General features: G+C 35.6%; 1 protein-coding gene across 2 annotated transcripts; it reads left to right on the top strand.

Annotated features, from left to right (window-relative positions):
- The first annotated feature begins 6,643 nt into the window (after positions 1–6,643).
- LOC110868652 (shaggy-related protein kinase epsilon) lies at positions 6,644–14,209 on the top strand. Of its 2 annotated transcripts, XM_022117882.2 has the most exons (14): positions 6,649–6,764; positions 6,839–6,868; positions 9,031–9,206; positions 9,311–9,403; positions 10,290–10,349; positions 10,478–10,750; positions 10,835–10,906; positions 11,523–11,579; positions 11,677–11,817; positions 11,920–11,970; positions 12,483–12,578; positions 13,155–13,238; positions 13,770–13,872; positions 13,962–14,209. In XM_022117882.2, the coding sequence occupies exons 3-14, from the start codon at positions 9,087–9,089 to the stop codon at positions 14,042–14,044; spliced, it is 1,233 nt and encodes a 410-aa protein (XP_021973574.1). In that variant the 5' UTR covers positions 6,649–6,764; positions 6,839–6,868; positions 9,031–9,086; the 3' UTR covers positions 14,045–14,209. The 2 variants fall into 2 exon arrangements, with proteins under 2 accessions (XP_021973573.1, XP_021973574.1); XM_022117881.2 differs by having other exon boundaries at positions 6,644–6,868.
- The last annotated feature ends 5,610 nt before the right edge of the window (positions 14,210–19,819 follow it).

Here is a 19,819-nt window from a genome sequence, read left to right as displayed (position 1 = left end):
GTATATATTAGGGAGTGTTAGCTTTGTAGTGTGTAGGGGTGTTCATGGTCCGGTTTTCGCGGTTTTTGGCTTAAACCGTAAACCAAACCATTAGTGACGGTTTTTGACTTTTGTAAACCAAAACCAAACCATAGAATTACTAAACCGAACCAAACCAAACCGTTAATAACGGTTTGGTTCCGGTTTGGTTTCACGGTTTAGGCTTGTTGGGCCTTATTTGCAAAAAAAATGGTAAATAGAAAAATAAATAATATAAACCATACAAGCTCTTCAATATATAGGATATTATATAATCATAATAGTGAGCCAGTATTAAAAGCTAACACAATGTTTGGGGCCACTAGTTACAACTTACATGTTAGAATGGGCTTAGCCCAATTATGTTTCACATTAACTCAGACAAATTAAAACTCAAAATAGAACTATGAATTTATCTATGTATATAACATAATTATATATATATACACACATATTATGAAATATTTTAAAAATAATTAAATAAAATCATACGGTCCGGTCCGGTTTTTTACGGTTGGTTTTTGCTATAAACCGTGAACCAAACCGTTTGCTACGGTTTTGAAAATATTGAAACCGACCGACCGAAAGATCATTAAAAAAACCAACCGTGAAACCAAACCGATGACCGGTTTGGGCGGTTTCACGGTTTGAAACCAGACCGTGAACACCCCTAGTAGTGTGATGTGAATGTATAAAACTTAGTAAATATAATAATCATAATAATTATGCATGATTGTAAAATAAAATAATGGAATATTTTTATTTGTTGGAAATATTGTGATGATGAATATTTGGGCAAGAAATAGCGTTGGAGTCGATTGGTGGGTTATCAAGAAGGAGTGGGCAAGATAAGAGTGGGGTCAAAAGGGTAGAGACGAGAGATAGAGATGCATAGGGAATTGTGAAGATTGAATCCAAAAAATGAGATGAGGTATATGAAGTGGATGGGAATGGATGTTAGAAAATAGAAACAACCAACTACAATTTTTTGGTTTTTTTTTTCTTATATTCCAATGTTATTTTTAAGAAAAACTAGAATTATGACCCGCCGCAATACGGCGGGGATTCTTTAGTTATAACTAAGTCGATTTAAGACCCGCAAGTTATGTTGAACCTGTCAAACGGGGAAAAAATAGACGATGTAAAAACGTTCACCCACACACGTACGTTGAGTCGTGTTAACTCGTAAAATTTAGAACGAAACGTAAAAACGTTAAACCAATGGCGCACGTTGCGATGTGTTCTGTCACAAAATTTAGAACGAAGCATAAAGCGAAAAATTTACGGAAAATGAAAATTATAAAGGACCAAAGTTGAAAGTAAAAAAAGTTATGAGGATAGATTGCAAAAGATAAAAAGTTTTGGGTTAAAAGTAAAAAAATCAATTTTTTTTTTTTTTTTGAAAAACCCCCAAAGCAAAGGTTACAACAACCATACACATAACCATTTTTTCTTTGAAAACCCCTAAAGCCAAGATTACAACACATATATGCATAAATATGTTGCTTCTTTATAGTGTTTTAATTTAATAACTAAGTTGATCAATGACCAACGCGTTGTGACGAACCTCTAAGATGAAAAACAATAGACGTAAAAACTTTGAACTCAAATGGACGTTGTGCCGTGTTAACTCGCAAAATTATGAACAAAACGTAAAAACGTGGAACCACGCAAGCACGTTGGTCCGTGGTAACTCGTAAAATTTAGTACGAAACGTAAATCGAAAATTTGGGAAAGATGAAAAGTAGAAAAATTGTGAGGTTAAATTGTAAAAGAAGAAAAGTTTTGGCTTTAAGGTGAACAAAATCAATTTTGCAAGTTAAAATTGCAACAAATAGAAAGAATTGGGTTGAAAAGTAAAATTCTCATTTTTTTTTTTGAAAACCACCCAAAGCTAAGAGTACAACTACCCAAAGCTTAAAGATGTTGGTTATTTATAGAGTGGATAATATGTTTTATATAAAGTGGTGTTATATGACTGTCTATAGTAAAATATGAGACATTTGAGTTTATAGTCGGTTCTCTTTTAAATTTGCCATATTGTTCAATGAGAAACAATGGCTAGTCAGTCTCAAAACATGCAAGACAGTTTGTACTACCGTTACTAAAAGATGGGTTATTAATCAATTATATATATGTGATTTCAAGCATACATATAATTAAGTTTTTCAATAGGCAATTTGGGATATCCAATAGTTGAGGCCATGGAGTAGGAAGGTTACTACTCAGATGATTCGCGATATTATTGTCTAGTAAGACTACACATATGAGAAGGCGCATAGGAGACACATGTCACATATTATTGAGAACACAATCGTTTGGTTTTCCACCGTCACGAATAACCCCAACACCAATCACGAAAGATCTAGTAAATGGGAAGTGATGAGCACATAACTCTAATGATTAAGAGAATTTTAAATTATAGACTTGTATGTGTTCATAATGTTCGTCTGAATTCTTAACTTTGTTCAACAACAAATTCCATTTAGAATTTTGTCTCAAATATTATACAACAATAAACGTGTAACTATTGGGACCCAAATAGTTATAATATCTTTTGTTGCTATATTTGTATACGCGAGCATGTAACAAATAAACCTTTATATGTTAGTTTTATAACTCTACTTGAAAATTATTCCAAATTCTTCGTTTTCAAACAGATATACAGAAGTGATTATCATTTGCATCGATTGCAACACAAAATTGAATTTCACATCACTATAGACTATAGTGTTAAGCATTCAAAAGTAGGTTTTAAAAGTCAGTGACATGCGTATATCACGTTAGTATTATTAAACCCTTTTAGTTTATAGTTTATCCAAAACCGTTTCAACCCACATTCCATGGGCTCGTACAATCCTTCTCATCCAACCGGGCGATTTTAGGTCCGTGTAGCGGATTAAATCTACGAATCTAATACGTGTAGCATGCATAAGTACGTGCGGAATCCATACGGACATATGTCAATCACACTTGATGCAAATATAACGTTTTTGCTCAATTTATTCATTAAAACACAAATTACACAAGTTTGGATCTAGATAACAGATTTGACACAAGTTCTTAGCTACGATGAAGAGCTTTAAGGATTCGAAGAGGCTTATAGAGACAGTCTTACCACTTTTTGTGAGATTTAGAAAGCAAGGAATGACACGACTTTCAACAATCAGCACGCCCCCATGACTACAACGGTTGAGGCTATCAAGGAGAATTAGTTTGTTTGCGTTAAGAGTAGATCCAAATTGTGTAACTTAAATAGGGAGATGTGGAGCAATTTCAATATTCGTGACTTGATTGTGTAATTCTCGCTGGTTTTACAGCTTCAGGCTGGCCTTTTTCTATTTATATAAAAGCCTTGTCGTTCATAAAAATTCATTATTTAAAAAAACCTGTCGAAACAAGTTAAGCCTGCTTAACCTAGTTATGACACTCATAGCACTCTTTTAACTTTTCGATATACCTATATGTTAGGTCAACACCAATATTATCATATGTATATCAATATGGCCTAGTTTTAATGTCCCTTTAAATACTTAACTCTGTTTATATATATATATATATATATATATATATATATATATATATATATATATATATATATATATAGAGAGAGAGAGAGAGAGGGAGAGAGATAAGAATGGGATCAAGAAAAAACGATTTGAAGTGTGATAATAGTAAGAAAGATTTTCAGCCATAAGATATTTGTGATTTGTGGCTAAGATGATGCGGTGACATTTTTGTCAATAATGGGAACCTTATAACTACGAAGAGGGGTAAAATAGGAAGATCCAAACAAGGGTGCACATGCTAATCACATACCATTTCCCCTCATCATATTTAAACGCCGATAACTTTTTTATACGTGATTATTTTTCTAAAAAAATTACACCATAAAATTCAACATTTTTTTATCATTCAACGAGTATACTATTGATAGACTTTTCGAAAAAAAATGAAATGGGCTTTTATGGCGTTTTTCTGAACTGGGTGTTTTACTGCGTTTTAACTAGGTATTTTCATGCTGTTTTTTCTGAACTAGGTGTTTGTGTGGCGTTTTAACTAGGTATTTTCATGGCGTTTTTCTGAACTAGGTATTTTTATGGCGTTTTAACTAGGTATTTTTATGGCGTTTTTCTGAACTAGGTGTTTACGTGACGTTTTAACTACCGTTTCTGACTGTTCAGAGTTAGTATCCTCCGATGTGACTTTGTGTTGCGACGGTGGCACGGCGGCAGAGGTGGTCCCAATGTGGTGGCGAGTGCTGTCGAATTTATCATTTGATCATATCTTTGGTCCTTACCATCTTGGTCGGGTCTAAAAGACACCTGGAGTCAAACCAGTGGACCAAGGATCACTCACCCTAGCTCAAGACCACTATTTTTATGGCGTTTTTTCTGAACTAGGTGTTTACGTGGCGTTTTAACTAGGTATTTTCATGGCGTTTTTCTGAACTAGGTGTTTTTATGGCGTTTTAACTAGGTATTTTCATGGCGTTTTTCTGAACTGGGTGTTTTATGGCGTTTTTAACTAGGTATTTTTACGGCGTTTTTCTAAATTGGGTGTTTTATGGCGTTTTTAACTAGGTATTTTCATGACGTTTTTCTGAACTGGGTGTTTTATAGTGTTTTCAACTGGGTATTTTCATAACGTTTTCTAAATTGGTTGTTTTTATGGCGTTTTATTCAAACACTCAGTTCATCTGAGTGGATTTTTTTGACAATATTACCCTTAATGTAAGTTAGCATCAATGCCACATGTCAACACCAAAATCGTTCTCACTGTTTTCACACTTTTCACCGTTTTTCCTAAATCCCGACCCTATATATACATTATTGTTGAAGAAAGATAAATAGTAATTTTATTTTTAAAATAATATATAGTTTTTTAATATTTTATTATTTAATATTATTATATCTTATTATTATATTTACTTTTAACATATTTCTTTTTTCCCTTCATTTACTTTTTGTTTTTTATAAGATTTTTTCTTTTTTTAAAATGATATTACCTTTATCAATTAATTTAATATATTTATTTAATAACTTTCATTCGTTAATTAAAAAAAATACTTAAGTAGGCAATTATGCTTATTTCCACCATGAAGATTCCGATATAAGTGTTATTAAAAATTAAGTGGTATTCAAAATAGAGTATTTATTTGTTATTTTTTTTACGGCACGATGATAAACTAAACCGATTCTAATATTTAGCTTTCGAAACAACATGCTTCATTTTCAAATATCGTTTGTTTAACATTATTCTTTGCTCTGTTTCGTCGCAACTCACAACGCCAATAAAAGCTAGTTATGATTAAATATGATTTGTAATTTTTAATAACTCTTATTTTATCATATTTATAGTATTTTATTATTGCGTTGTAGAGTGTTAGAACGGTCAAGAACACGTCTGATTCCAAGATCTAAGTTCACAATAGCAAACGTGGACCAATAAGAAAAAAGGAAACACTGTAGCGTGATGATGACCTTTACTACAGTAAAAACCCTTTCTGTTGATCGAGTAATATTTTTTAACCTTCCTAACCTATTTTATTTGATGCATTTAAATTATAGAGTGAATTTCAAGGATTGCCCTTTATTTTTGTACCCATTTTCAGGTGCTGTCCTTTATGTTTCAAATTGACGAGTTTTGTCCTTTATGTTTTCATATCATACACGTTTTGTCCTTTAGGACTAACCCGGTTAGTTTTTTCAGTTAAATTTGGTCATGTGTTTTGCACATGATGGCATTTTTGTCAATTCAAAGGTTGTAGAAGCTTTGAGCTGTAAATCTACCGTTGAACTTACATATGAATTGGCAAAAATACCCTCATGTGCAAAGCATATGACCAAATTTAACTGTAAAAACTAACTGGGTTAGACCTAAAGGACAAAACATGTATAATATGAAAACATAAAGGACAAAACTCGTCAATTTTGAACATAAAGAACAACTTCTGAAAATGGGTATAAAGATAAAGGATAATAATTGAAATTCACTCAAAATTATATGATGTGATTTAATTAAAAACCGCATTGCATCATGTCATATAGACAATGAGCTTGAGCTAACCCATCATTTAGCTATGACGTTGTGATTTAACTAAAACTTAAAAAATGTGTGACCGGTAGATTTCAGGTGAATCCCATCTCACAATTCTTTGCGGACGTTAAAACCGAATGTAGTGGGACGTTTTTTGCTCGGAATCTCGCTCGAAAACGCCGGCACCTCCGCCCCCGTGGGCGTGTTTGGCTTTTTTTTGGTTTGGGCGTTTTATAAATCACCTCGGGTGGGGGGAATTTTGTCCAATCACATTTGAGCTTCCATTATTTAGCCAATAAGATTTTTAAAATTTTTTTTATTACAAACATAATGCCCCACAATCCATATTTTATAAATCGCCCTACATGACACAAAATGACCAAAGGTAAAGGTAACACCGTTCAAGTACATGTTTTTTACAAGAAAAAGTAATGTTCACGTTTATGGAAAGTGAAACTTAAATAAAACTGTACAGACGGCACTTCATCCAACCGTTAAAAACTTATTTCCAGCAAAAATCAACAGCCACAACACATCCACGTGTCCTATATACCCCACCAGCCAACGTACACGGACCTCTAACTCCCCCCAAATCAGATTTCATAAAACCATTTCAAGTCCGCTCTCACGAAACACGAAAACCCTAAAAACATTCAACTTCATCATCAGATACAGAGAGATTATCAACTCTCACACGGTTATAACCTGTAAGAAAACGTTCTGAAGCATCAAAGTTCGTAAGATCGAGTTCAATTTCACTTTATTTTTGCTCGTTTTGCAGATTTCGAACGGATTTCAGATATATTAACAGGTGCGTGTTTGATTCTGTTCATGTTTTATTACTTGAATTTAAGTTGTTATTGTGATTTTGTGTATGATTTGGCCTACAGATTGAGAAATGGATAGATTTTAGTTGTTAGTTGTTGCTGTTAGAAATTTAGGTTGTTAAGTGTAAGCAGGTAGGTTATACATTTAGTGAAAATAGTATGCAAATAATGGATAGTGTATGGATATACACTGATATAAGTCTCCTTGTTAATTATGAGACCAATCATTAGGATAAATTAGAGAATGTAGCTTCTGGTTTGAAGTTTAAGCAATAAATGGCTATTTATGACCTAAAAGTTGCAGGTAGAACTTGAAAGTGTTTGTAGAGAGAAGTCTGAAGCATAGTTGTCAATATGCGTAACGGTAGGGTGTTTAGCGACAAATAGCGATGTTTCTGTGTTTTTTTATAGGGTAAATTACAGTTTTCGTCCTTTATGTTTGGATCGGATTGCAACGGATAGCCTTTAACTTTAATAATTACAGTCACAATCCTTTATTTGAAAAGCCTATTACACCATACGTCCTTTAGCACTAACCAGGTTAAAATTTTCTGTTAACTATAGCATGTGCCTTGCACATGAGGGTATGTTAGTAATTTTAGCTATTATATTTAAACTATATCTTATTTTCCCATTTATTTTCACATCCACAAAACCTAAAACCTTATTCCCTTTCAATCTCCTCTCTCATATCTCTCTCTGTAGAAAACCACCTCCTCTACTTCTATTATCAACTAACCTTCCCCAAATTTTAAGACAGACACACATCCAAATCCACCTTCTCATAAACTCCAACTGTTCGTCTTCTACATTTCTTTATCAATACTCTGTTCAACAAATGTCTAGTGTGCAGACCCTTTGATCTACAACTCTGAAGTTAATAACATCAACTTCTTGATTGTGTTGACTTCGTTTGGGACATAGTTTTGACCGTAGATTGATTCATCGGAGAAAACGGAAACCTCGGAGATAACGACGGCGGCAGACCACCCAAACGGCAACGGCGAAGACGGCGGAGGAAACTCCGGCCGCGGAAGAGAAGTTGACGGTTGTCTGAAAACACCGCATTTAGGCGGAGATCGGCGGCGATCCGGTGAGTTTTTGTACGACGTCACGGAAGTCGCTTTTGTTGACGTTGTAGACCGGCGGCTGGTGTTGTTGTTGGTTGTGGTGGAGATTGGACGGCTGATATTCATCGGAGATCAATGGCGGATGATGGATTTGTTGATGGAGGTGATGATGATTGAATTCAAAGGGGGTTGTTGTTTTCTAATTGGGGGTTTTGAAATCTTGTGAGATAATCTGTAAATATAAAATATATTTCCTTGAGTTTTTTTTTTTTTAAATATATATTTTATTAAGTAAATAGGTAAAATTACAAAATTAGCCTTATGTGATTAGACTTAACAAAAAATTTAACCTAGTTAGTTGTAAAGGACGAAATGTGTAATGAGTTTTCCAAATAAAGGATTGTGACTGTAATTATTGAAGTTAAAGGCTATCCATTGCAATCCGATACAAACATAAAGGACGAAAAGTGTAATTTACCCTTTTTTATAAATATATATAGCGATGCTCATTAGTTTTCTTTTTTAATTTTTTAATTTTTTTTAGCGATTGAAAAACGAAGCACATTTAGATGATTAGGTGATAGCGTATTTTAGCCACTTCTGATAAAATGTGCATGTAAAATATTTCTTGAATTTTCTACTACTTTATCGCTAAAAATGTAATACCGGGCGCTATTTCGTCGCTATTGCTACGTAACATATGGTTAGCTTGTCGCTTTTTACCGTTATTCGCTACTGACGATTGAATCTTATTGGATAAGTTGCGGAGCTATCTAATTTTTTGGGAGACCATTAGTTATGTTCTGAGGTTACATATTATAACTGTCACTCAGTGGTAGCTAATGACAAACCAAAACGATAAAAGCTTTCGTTAAAGGGTGAAGGATGAAAATTTTATCTAAGCAGTAAAATGAATTTTTGTAGGTTTTTACTATCTACAGTCGATATCTTTCTACACGCGTCATAATTTGTTTTAGCTACTATGTGGTTTTGATCCATGCTTCTGGATTATAGGGATCTTTATATAACTCCGAAGTAGCTGTAATTTGATGATGTACAATTTTGCTGTTATACAGATTTTTTTTTAGCACAAGCGATGCTTAAGTGATACGAGATATAGTTCCTCACAATTATGGCTTCTGGTGGAATGGCACATTCTACTGTTGAAAAAGTTAATGATGATGCAATGTTTGTTGACAAACTGCCCGAGGAAATCAATGAAATGAAAATCAAAGATGACAAGGTGGAAAAGGTTGTTCCTTGTGTCTTCAGCATAGTCTTTTTTTATATATTTTGGTATTTTGTCTTATCTTCATTCTGTGCATCTCTTCTACAACTCTTACATATGGATTGTAGGAAATGGAGGCGACTGTAGTGGATGGAAATGGCACTGAAACTGGTCACATTATTGTTACCACTATCGGAGGAAGAAACGGTCAACCCAAACAGGTAACTGTCATTCACTTTGTTAGTGTATGATAGTATGATACTATGATTATATGTATCCTGCTTACAAGTAGTATGTTTCTCTATATCAGATGGCATTTCGTCATTGTTTTAGTTGGTCTTTACTGAACAATTTTTAGGTGATCTGTTGCTTTGTTAAACTAACCCTCACTGTTTGTCATCGGTTTCTTTGTTTAGTTACTCAATAACACTTCAAAAACTTGTAAACCTATAACGTAAACCGATTGAAAAGCAGTACCTTCGAGACACGAAATTGTGTTACCTCAAGCTCTTGGTTTTAAAATGCGAATGCGCTAATGAGATCACATCAGGTGATGTGATTCCATGATGCGCTCTGGTGAACACTTTTTCTGAAATCGACCACTATAGAGTAAAGTTGTGCAGTGAGCTTGTACAATGAGCTGTTGAAGTTGTTAAGTGAGTTCCTGCATAGATTACTTGTACCTTTTGTATAGAATACATGTACACATAAGTGTTAAAAGGCTTATATTGGTTATATAGAATAGAACTTCTTTGGTGGTACTAGAGCTTTCTTTTTTTGTATTTATTTATTTTAATCTCTTATTTTTTAGTGTTTAAAAGTTAACAGTTCAAAATATTACCTATAAATATTTTTTTTAATAACAAACGTGTCGCATATGTGATGCATGCGCATCACGCATTGCACATCGCACATTGCACATCGGCTTTTGGGATCAACACGCATCGGAGCTCATTGTGCATTTTAAAACCAAGCAGTCAAGCTTGAAAATCTTAGTTGTTACACACATGATATGTGTGTGTGTAAGATACTTTAGAAATGTCTCCATTTGTTGTTTAAATAATTTCTGGTGTTTGGTTCAATATTTACTCGTGACTGTTATTTCAGACAATAAGCTACATGGCAGAGCGTGTGGTAGGCCAGGGTTCTTTTGGAATTGTGTTTCAGGTAATATTCTACATTACGGTTCTGAAATGTCAAGATCTCGTATTTCAAAAGAGCTGGGTTGGGGTAACTGGTCAAAACGCATATTGTTCTTGTATGGGCCTAAATGAACTGGATTGTGATGTTTGCAGGCTAAATGCTTAGAAACTGGAGAAGCCGTTGCAATTAAAAAAGTGTTACAGGACAAACGATACAAAAACCGGGAACTACAAACGATGCGACTTCTTGATCATCCCAACGTTGTTTCGCTCAAACACTGCTTCTTTTCAACTACAGACAAAGACGAACTTTATCTAAATTTGGTTCTAGAATACGTGCCCGAAACAGCTTATCGTGTAGCAAGACACTATAGTAAGGCAAATCAAAGGATGCCCATGATTTATGTCAAACTATACACCTATCAGGTTTACTCTTTTCCGAGACCTTGTTGGTACGTCTCTTTTTTGTATATCATGAAATATGAACTAACAATTCTCTGATGCGTTCAGATTTTCAGAGCACTTGCGTATATTCATGCAATCGGCGTCTGCCACCGAGACATTAAGCCTCAAAATCTTCTGGTGTGCATCTAAACTTCAGAACCATAACCATAACCGCGATGTCGGTTCATAAAAAAACCATAACCATAACCGATCGGTTTTTACAGTTTTGATTAGTTGGTTTTTAAGGTTGTAGCGGGTCGGTTAACCGTGAATTTAGGCTTAGCTAAAAATAGCTCAATTTTTTTTTGACTATGGAATAAATTGTTATTACGCATGTCTATATATTATAACACTACATAGTAAATAAATTACATGTAACCTATAATATAAATATTGATTATTATCGAATATTCAAACAAAACAAGATGATATAATCCGTAAAATCAAACAAACATTAAACCAAACAATATGATATAACCCATTAATTTTAACAAGTGTTCAACCAAAAACATCAAATATTGGGAAATTGGTAAAAAGTCCAAAATTTGACTAAGATTCTACTATGTGTCGGCGCGGTTATGGCGGGTGTGAAAACATCGATAACCATAACCGACCCGCTACTTTCGGTTTTAGAAAAACAATTACACGACCCGCCAGTTTTTTAAGCGGTTTGGTTTTTTTGGTTCTGTTTTGTTGGTTAATTCGGTTATGGGTCAGTTAAAAAACGTTGCAATGTGAAAAATGTGTCTTGCAGGTCAATCCTCATACCCACCAGCTCAAACTCTGTGACTTTGGAAGCGCGAAAGTTCTGGTAATACGTTCGTTTGGTCATAAATTTCAATGTTATAATTTGCAAAACTTTTGTGTCTTCTTTATTGATCTTGTTTAATCTTGTCTGCATGAAACAGGTGAAAGGCGAACCGAATATATCGTATATATGTTCGCGGTATTATCGCGCACCTGAACTCATTTTTGGGGCAACTGAATACACAACTGCCATTGATGTATGGTCGGTCGGTTGTGTTCTTGCTGAACTTCTTCTAGGACAGGTTCTTTGCAATAATAATACTCTGTTCTTGACCTGTTAGTTGTGACATTATTGAATTTATATTTTATTTTTAATTATTTTTTTTTGCTTTTGTATACTTTAGCCTCTGTTTCCAGGTGAGAGTGGAGTTGACCAACTTGTAGAGATCATCAAGGCAAGTTTTTCCATTTATACACAAATATTTGTTTTCGAGTAAAATGCCATTTTCGTCCCTGAGGTTTGGCTAGTTTTGCGACTTTCATCCAACGGTTTGTTTTTCCGCATCTGGATCCAAAAGTTTTGAAATCTTGCCATTTTCATCCGGCTCGTTAACTCCATCCATTTTTCTCTGTTAAGTCAGGGGTATTTCCGTCTTTTTATCTACTTTGTTTTGAATACTTGTACATTATGCTAAATGCTTGTACATAAAGTTAAAAAGACCGAATGGCCTTTTAAGTTAACAAAAAAGACGGAAATACCCCCGACTTAACGGAGAAAAATGGATGAAGCTAAAGAGCCAGATGAAAATGCAAGATTTCAAACCTTTTGGAACTATATGCGGAAAAACAAACCTTTGGACGAAAGTCGCAAAACTGGCCAAACCTCAAGGATGAAATTGGCATTTTCCTGTCTTTTAATAAACTTCTTTGTTCCTTTTTTTATTTGTTTGTTTTTAATTATCTATAGGTCCTTGGTACACCAACGCGTGAAGAAATCAAATGCATGAATCCAAACTACACTGAATTTAAGTTCCCACAAATCAAAGCTCACCCGTGGCACAAAGTGAGTTTCTGTCCTTTTCATTTCTGCTTGCACCTGCTTTTTTAAAAGGGGCAATTGCAAATATACCCCTGTAAAGTTATTTTATTGCATATTTGCCCGGCCTAGAAAAATAATTGCATATCTACCCAACTTAATAAAGAAAATTGCAGATATACCCATTTCACTAATGATGATTTTGGAATTGACAACTTTACCCTTTTATCATTAGATTAAACTATCGATTCTACCCCTACGGGTTTTAAATTTATAGAACCAGCCACTAGAATTTAAAAAACTTATTAATTCAATGCTTAAATGTTTTAAGCTATCCGGAACAGTTGCGGTAGAAAAATCAATCGTTGCCCTCTAATATCATCGATAGTTTAATCTAATAATAAAAGGGTAAAGTTGTCAATTCCATTCCAAAATCATCATTAGTGAACTGGGTATATCTGCAATTTTCTTTATTAAGTTGGGTAGATATGCAATTGTTTTTCTAGGCCGGGTAAATATGCAATAAAATAACTTTACAGGGGGATATTTGCAATTGCCCCTTTTTAAAATATAGTTTATGCAAACTTTACTTTTCATACACAGATTTTTCACAAGCGGACCCCACCAGAAGCCGTAGATCTTGTTTCAAGACTCCTCCAGTATTCTCCTAACTTGAGGTGCACTGCGGTAAGTCCACATTACCCTTTCTCAGTTTTTATCTCACTGTAAATCTTTGTTTTTTTAGTAAAGTTCCAGTTTCGTCCCTGAGGTTTGGGCCGTTTTGCGACTTCCGACCAAATGTTTGTATTTCCGCATCTGGATCCAAAAAGTTTGAAATCTGTCATTTTCATCCGGCTCGTTAACTCCATCCATTTTTCTTTGTTAAGTCATGGGTATTTCTGTCTTTTTCGCTAACTTAAAGGGCAATTCGGTCTTTTTCACTTTATGTAAAAAAACCGAATACCCCAGAAAAAGACCGAATTGCCCTTTAAGTTAACAAAAAAGATGGAGATACCCCTGACTTAACAGAGAAAAATGGATGGAGTTAACGAGCCGATGAAATGGCAAGATTTCAAACCTTTTGGATCTAGATGCGGAAAACAAACTTTTGGACGAAAGTTGCAAAATTGGCCAAACCTCGGGAACGAAAATGGCATTTTACTCTTTTTTTTTGCTAGTGTTATATTGGCTTATGAAGTAACGAATTATTTTGAACAGTTGGAGGCATGTATCCACCCTTTCTTCAACGAACTTCGTGATCCAAACACACGTCTTCCAAACGGGCGGCCCCTGCCACCCCTCTTTAATTTCAAGCCTCAAGGTTAGTTTATATTATGTCTTATCTTATGGTTTCCATTGGAATCATTTGTTATATTATATTAACAGCATGGGTTGATGGTAAATTGACAGAGTTGAAAGGGGCATCTTTGGAACTTCTGGCTAAACTGATACCAGAGCATGCTCGCCACCAATGTTCTTTCCTTGGCTTCTAAGTCACTCAAATTATTATTATTGTTGTTGTGTAACATGTTCTGTTAAGCGTTATATTGTTCAACTTTATTGTCTCTCTTTCATCTTCACCTCACACCAGAACTTGAATCTTGTGCAGTATGTAACCGTCGGATATATAATATTAGTTTTGTCGTTTTATCTGTCAACTCTTTCAACCCTTAAGTAATAAAACTTGCCCTTGTGAGTCGAACCGAGGGCCCATGATTTATTCCTTTAGCTTAATAGAGCTCGGCTTGGCTTGTTTCAAGCTCTATATTAAAAGTTCGAGTTTAGGTTGTGAGAAAAGCTTCAAGCTTGAGATTGGCTCATGTTTCGCTAGTGCTTGGCTTGTTTGTTATTGATTACGTATGTAATTATTTTATTTATACACACTTGTCATTATTTTTGTACGTATTTATAAGGGTTATTGGATTTTATCACCCCAACTATCGACAATTGGCCGCTGCTACTCCCAAGTCCCAACTAACACTTTGACGTCCGGCACCTCCAACTTGACTTTCAGTCTGTGCTGGCACCACTCTGTTAACAGAACACTAACGCTGTTAGTGTTTACTCCTACGTGTCAAGCTCTGTTCTACGTGGACTTAATGACATGGCAAGGACGCCCTCGATTCTCTCTTAATCGTCCAAACTCTATCATAAATCAAATTTCACACCCTAATCGATGATAGACATAGGACTATCTGTGTGTAGAAGGGTGTTCTTTCTATCTATCGTGCTCACTGTATAAAGGGAAAGAGTGTTATATGGTAAAGAGAGAATTTGATTTATGATGGTGTTAGTTCGATTAAGAGAGAATCCAGGGTTTTACATGGACGTCCTTGCCATGTCATCAAGTCCAAGTAGGACAGGGCTTGACACGTAGGAGTAAACACTAACAACGTTAGTGTCTTGTTAACAGAGTGGTGCCAGCACAGACTGAAAGTCAAGTTGGAGGTGCGGGGTGTCAAAGTGTTAGTTGGAGGTGGCAGCGGCCAATTGTCGATAGTTGGGGGGGGGATAAAATCTAATAACCCTATTTATAATTGTAATTTTATACATTCGACACAAAACATATTATTTCGTTATTTTTATTATACTTGTTTTTATTAAATTTGTATAGAATTAAATTTATCATGCAACATATACGTACCGTACTACATAAAATATAGGCCCGCAAGCCTATCTGAGTTTAGTATGTAAAGTGTTGACTCGTTTATCAAAGAAGCTTACTTTGGGTTTTAGCTTAGACTTGAGCTTTTTTAAAGAGAAAATTACCAATCTAGCCAAGAAAAAAGTCAAATTACCAATCTAACCACCTCATGCGTCTTTGGAAGGCCACTCATGTATGGGATGAGTCTTTCAAGCATGGGATGAGTCCTTGGGGAGAAACCCAATAAAAAAAGACACGTGGCGTTGATGAGTCTGCGGACGCATGGGATGAGTCTGCGGACGCATGGCTTGTGGGTCCGCGGACGCATGGGATGAGTCCGCGGACGCATGGGATGAGTCTTTCATGTGTGTGATGTGATTTGTGGGTCCGCGGACGCATGGGATGAGTCCGCGGACGCATGTGATGAGTCTTTCATGTGTGTGATGTGATGAGTCTTTCCACGTGTCAGTTGGGGATTGGCGGACGCAATACTTGGCCTGGCAGACGCATTAGAAGACTTGGGATCTGTGAGTGGCCTTTCAAAGATGCATGAGGTGGCTAGATTGGTAATTTGACTTTTTTTTGGGCTAATTTTGTAATTTTCTCTTTTTTAAATTCATCTTAGACTTTACTAGCCAGTATCTATTAGTTTATGACCGCTTGATTGCTTTAGATTCCTACTATAGATGAGCCAAACTTTTTTTTGGCTGGTTTTGATGGTGAGTTTAGTCAATATTTGTAAAGCTTAGGAATTACTACTTTGCTAGTGGTGAATGTCAATCCAAAATTCAAACTCGGCCTTTTAACCTTATGCAAATTGTAAAGTATGTGGGAGATAGAGCTTGTTCTCAAGAATTTCTCAACATTTTACGTGTTTTTCATTTTCTTTTATTCTACTTAGAATTGGTAATCAACTTTAACCTCTTGAAGGCTGAAGCTACGGTTTTCACCTACAAACCGCATAAGAGTGGAAGGGGCACCCATCACATTATTACTAAACTTCCAGCCAATCACAATCTGACACCTTATTCCACTCAATTCTATCACACGATCAGTAAATCACTTACAACACCCATCACATCATATTCCATTCCATCACTTGATTTTTTAAAATTAAATATAAACTAAAAACCAACATTTTTTAAATACATAAATTAAATACAAAAGTCCAATTAAAAAAAAAACAACCTAAATATAAAGACTAAAATAAAATTATAACTACTCTTCGATGTAATCGAGAAAGTTGAGATTTAAAGTACTAATAATGTATTCCGTTAGATTTAAAGTAACAAATAAAAAAACGAAAGTAACAAAAAAAACAACCTAAAAGTTTGGAAACATATGGGTTGGAAACAGTTCGTCTTGAACCCTCCATTTGTTTTTTAAAGTGTGGTCTTGTAGTGTGTTTTTGAGTGATGTAGTGTGTGTGAAAAAGCATAAGATTTGGTGTACATATACATCATGTATTTTTTTTTATATTATTAAACTTCAAACCATTTCACGACCGTGATGTATCACGGTTTTCCAGTCACTACCGCGGTACATTTGATTGCGACGGTGTTTCACGTCCATCACACAACCACGGAAGCTTCATCACGCAACACCCCTACCACCCTAATAAATACATTAAATGAAGACATAAGTGACTATAACAAAGTTATAGCATGTACTATGTCATTTATGTCCTGCTCCCCTTTTCATATACATTTAAAATTGAATGCCACTATTCAAGAAAACAAGGCTACAAATTTTGTCAAACGTTGAAGACATCATTGTTTACTTAACAGATGGTCTCTATCTTCAATTTATTAAGAGTTGGGTTGTACTATGACAAACAAATGCCAACAAACAAAACCGCCCTCTCCTTTAACGTCTCCAACCGAAATAGATTTTCGATAAAGCTGTTCACCGAGATGAAGCCATGAGTGACTGAGTGCAAAAACCTATTTGCATGAGGAAGATGCCTCTCCATTTGTTTAATCTTAGGTGGACATTTTATTATCATCATCATCATACTCAATAAATCTCACCAATATCAAAGCAAGGGTAGGGTCTGAGGAGGGTAAGATGTAGACAACCTTACCTCTACCCCGTATGAATAGAGATGCTGCTTCTAGTGAGACCCCGGCTTGATAGTAGTTTTGCATCAAGATTTGGACATAAGACACATATTACTCAGCAATCGGGACAAAGACTGATTAGTGCATGTACCCTTTTGTCTTTCAGCTATCAACGCCATCACATGATGCATGATTAACCGTTAGAAGGACACTTTATGTAAAAACTATACCCAAAACTTAATAACTATTTTTAGTTTAATGCATAAGTACGACCTAAAATTTTAGTCCCATCATTTTAGTTAGAGTAAATTACAAAGTTCGTCCTTTATGTATGTCATTTATTACAAAGTATGTCCTTTATCTTTAATAAGCTCAGAAAACATACTCGATGTTTGCAAACCCTTACACATTATGTCCTTTAGCCATAACTCTGTTATTTTTCATGGTTAAATTAGACCAAGGGTATCCCACATAAGGGTATTTTGGTAATTTTATTAATTTATTAAAAATATATAAAAACACCAACACCATCCACCAACACCCACTTGCCATCACACCACACCTGCAACCACCAACACCACCACCCACCTGCCACCACACCTGCACTATCACCACCGCACCTCCACCACCATCAACCATCGTACTTCCATCATCACCACCAAACCTCCACCACCGCACCTCCACTTCTGCAAAACCCCCCACCAACGGACAGAAAATCAAGCAGCCGACGACTGACTGGCCGGAGATTCATACATTCAAATGAAAACAGAGTGCAGATTGCAAACAAAACAACATAATTAATAATCATCATCAAATGAAAAATGCAATCGAAACTGTAAAAGGCGCATAATTACCCCTTAGATTCATACATTCAAAACACATATGCAGACCATACAGCTTCGATCTCCTCTCTGTCTCGATTACAGCCAGCCGACGACTGACTGGCCGGAGCTGGTTTTTCTTCGGCTGCCGGCGGTGCTGATTTCTCTGGTTACACACCCTCATCTAAACCCCTCCTCCTCCGACAACTCCCACCTGCAAACACCCCCCTTCTCGGCTACCTGGTCCGACCGGACTCCGGTGACATCGGAGACATCGGATCCAAAAGAATCTGAGATGAACAAGAACAGGGGCCTTTGTTTACCGTCGCACCACCGCCGCCGTGCTCGCCGCTGCCGTCGTCTCCCTCTCTCTCACACCTGCCACCACAGCCACATACCACCTGCCCCTTTATTTGGTCTGCGAAGACGGCGGCTAGGGTTCCGATCCGAGAGAGAGGAGGGTGAGTGTGGGAGTTCTTGGTCGCCGGAGTTGGGCGGTGGTGTTTCACCGGAGAAGAAGACCAGTAGGTGGGTGGTGGGTGGTGGTTGTGGTAGGGTAGTCAGAGAGAGAAGAATGTGTTTATATATATGTGTGTTTTGTCTGTGTATATATATAATATATAATTTTAAAATTGTTTTATTTATTGTTTTTTATAATGATTTATTTTAACACTTTGGATAAACTGACCAAAATACCCTTATGTGGGGTTGACTTAGTCAAATTTAACCTTAAAAACTAGCTGTGTTAGGACTAAAGGACGTAACATGTAAGGGTTTGCAAACATTGAGTATGTTTTCTGAGCTTATTAAAGATAAAGGACATACTTTGTAATATATGACATACATAAAGGACGAACTTTGTAATTTACTCTTTTAGTTATACTTTAATTCCCTCATCTTTAAGGGTGGAAGGGGCACCTTCGGTGACCCAAAATTACCGCACGGGAAAGTGGCGCCAGTCTTCAATCGGTGAGCGGGGAGTGGGTTTCTCAGTGACTACTCATCGAAGTGGGGAAGAGAAGAGATAGATGAGAGAGAGGGGGTTAACGGTGGGTCCCAACCCCTTCCAACCAATCACACATTTATTTTTTATTTTTTTAAATAAATTGTTTGTCACTCTCCATGTGTTTGAGCACCCCTAGTGATTGAGTGTAAAATGGGAAGTGGAGTGAGGAGTTGACATGAAATGGCATTATTGGCTAGAGAAAAAGTTTAACACTCCCCATTTGGGGAGCACTCGTTCCACCCTAACCAAACCAAATTATGGATAATTAGTTAACAGTTACATTTTATTCTTTAATAAAAAAACTAATTACACCCATAATTTTTAAACGGCCATAACTTCTTCGTACGTTAATATTATTTTAAAAAAGTTTACACAAAAAAACAAGCATTTTATTCTCTTTAATTTGAGTACAATATAACTATAGTTTTTTAATTAAAAAAAGTGTCTAGGAGTCAGTAATATCTAAATCGTTAACCGAAAACTGATGAAACCGAACCAAAATCAACCCAAAACTGAAACTGAAAACTGATTAGCCTAGCTTTTATACCTCCGGCCAAGTATTTCATATTTTATACCTTTATTTCATGTATTTATATATCAATTTCATATATTTATACATTTATTTCATGTATTTACACCCCAATTTCATGTATTTCTAAGCAAAAGTTTTCGCTCAAGTTTGGTTTTTACTATTAATTGAAAATAAACGAACTGAATAAAAATCTGTCAATCTAACG

This window comes from Helianthus annuus, chromosome 7 (genome assembly GCF_002127325.2).
Source record: "Helianthus annuus cultivar XRQ/B chromosome 7, HanXRQr2.0-SUNRISE, whole genome shotgun sequence".
NCBI lineage: Eukaryota > Viridiplantae > Streptophyta > Magnoliopsida > Asterales > Asteraceae > Helianthus > Helianthus annuus.
This window is presented reverse-complemented; position numbering and strand designations above follow the sequence as displayed.

Coding starts and splice junctions, on each gene's coding strand:
- LOC110868652 (XM_022117881.2), top strand. CDS start 9,087: ATGGCTTCTGGTGGAATGGCACATTCTACTGTTGAAAAAGTTAATGAT. Junction 11,818..11,919: donor CTGAACTTCTTCTAGGACAG/GTTCTTTGCAAT, acceptor TGTATACTTTAG/CCTCTGTTTCCAGGTGAGAG. Junction 13,239..13,769: donor CTAACTTGAGGTGCACTGCG/GTAAGTCCACAT, acceptor TATTTTGAACAG/TTGGAGGCATGTATCCACCC.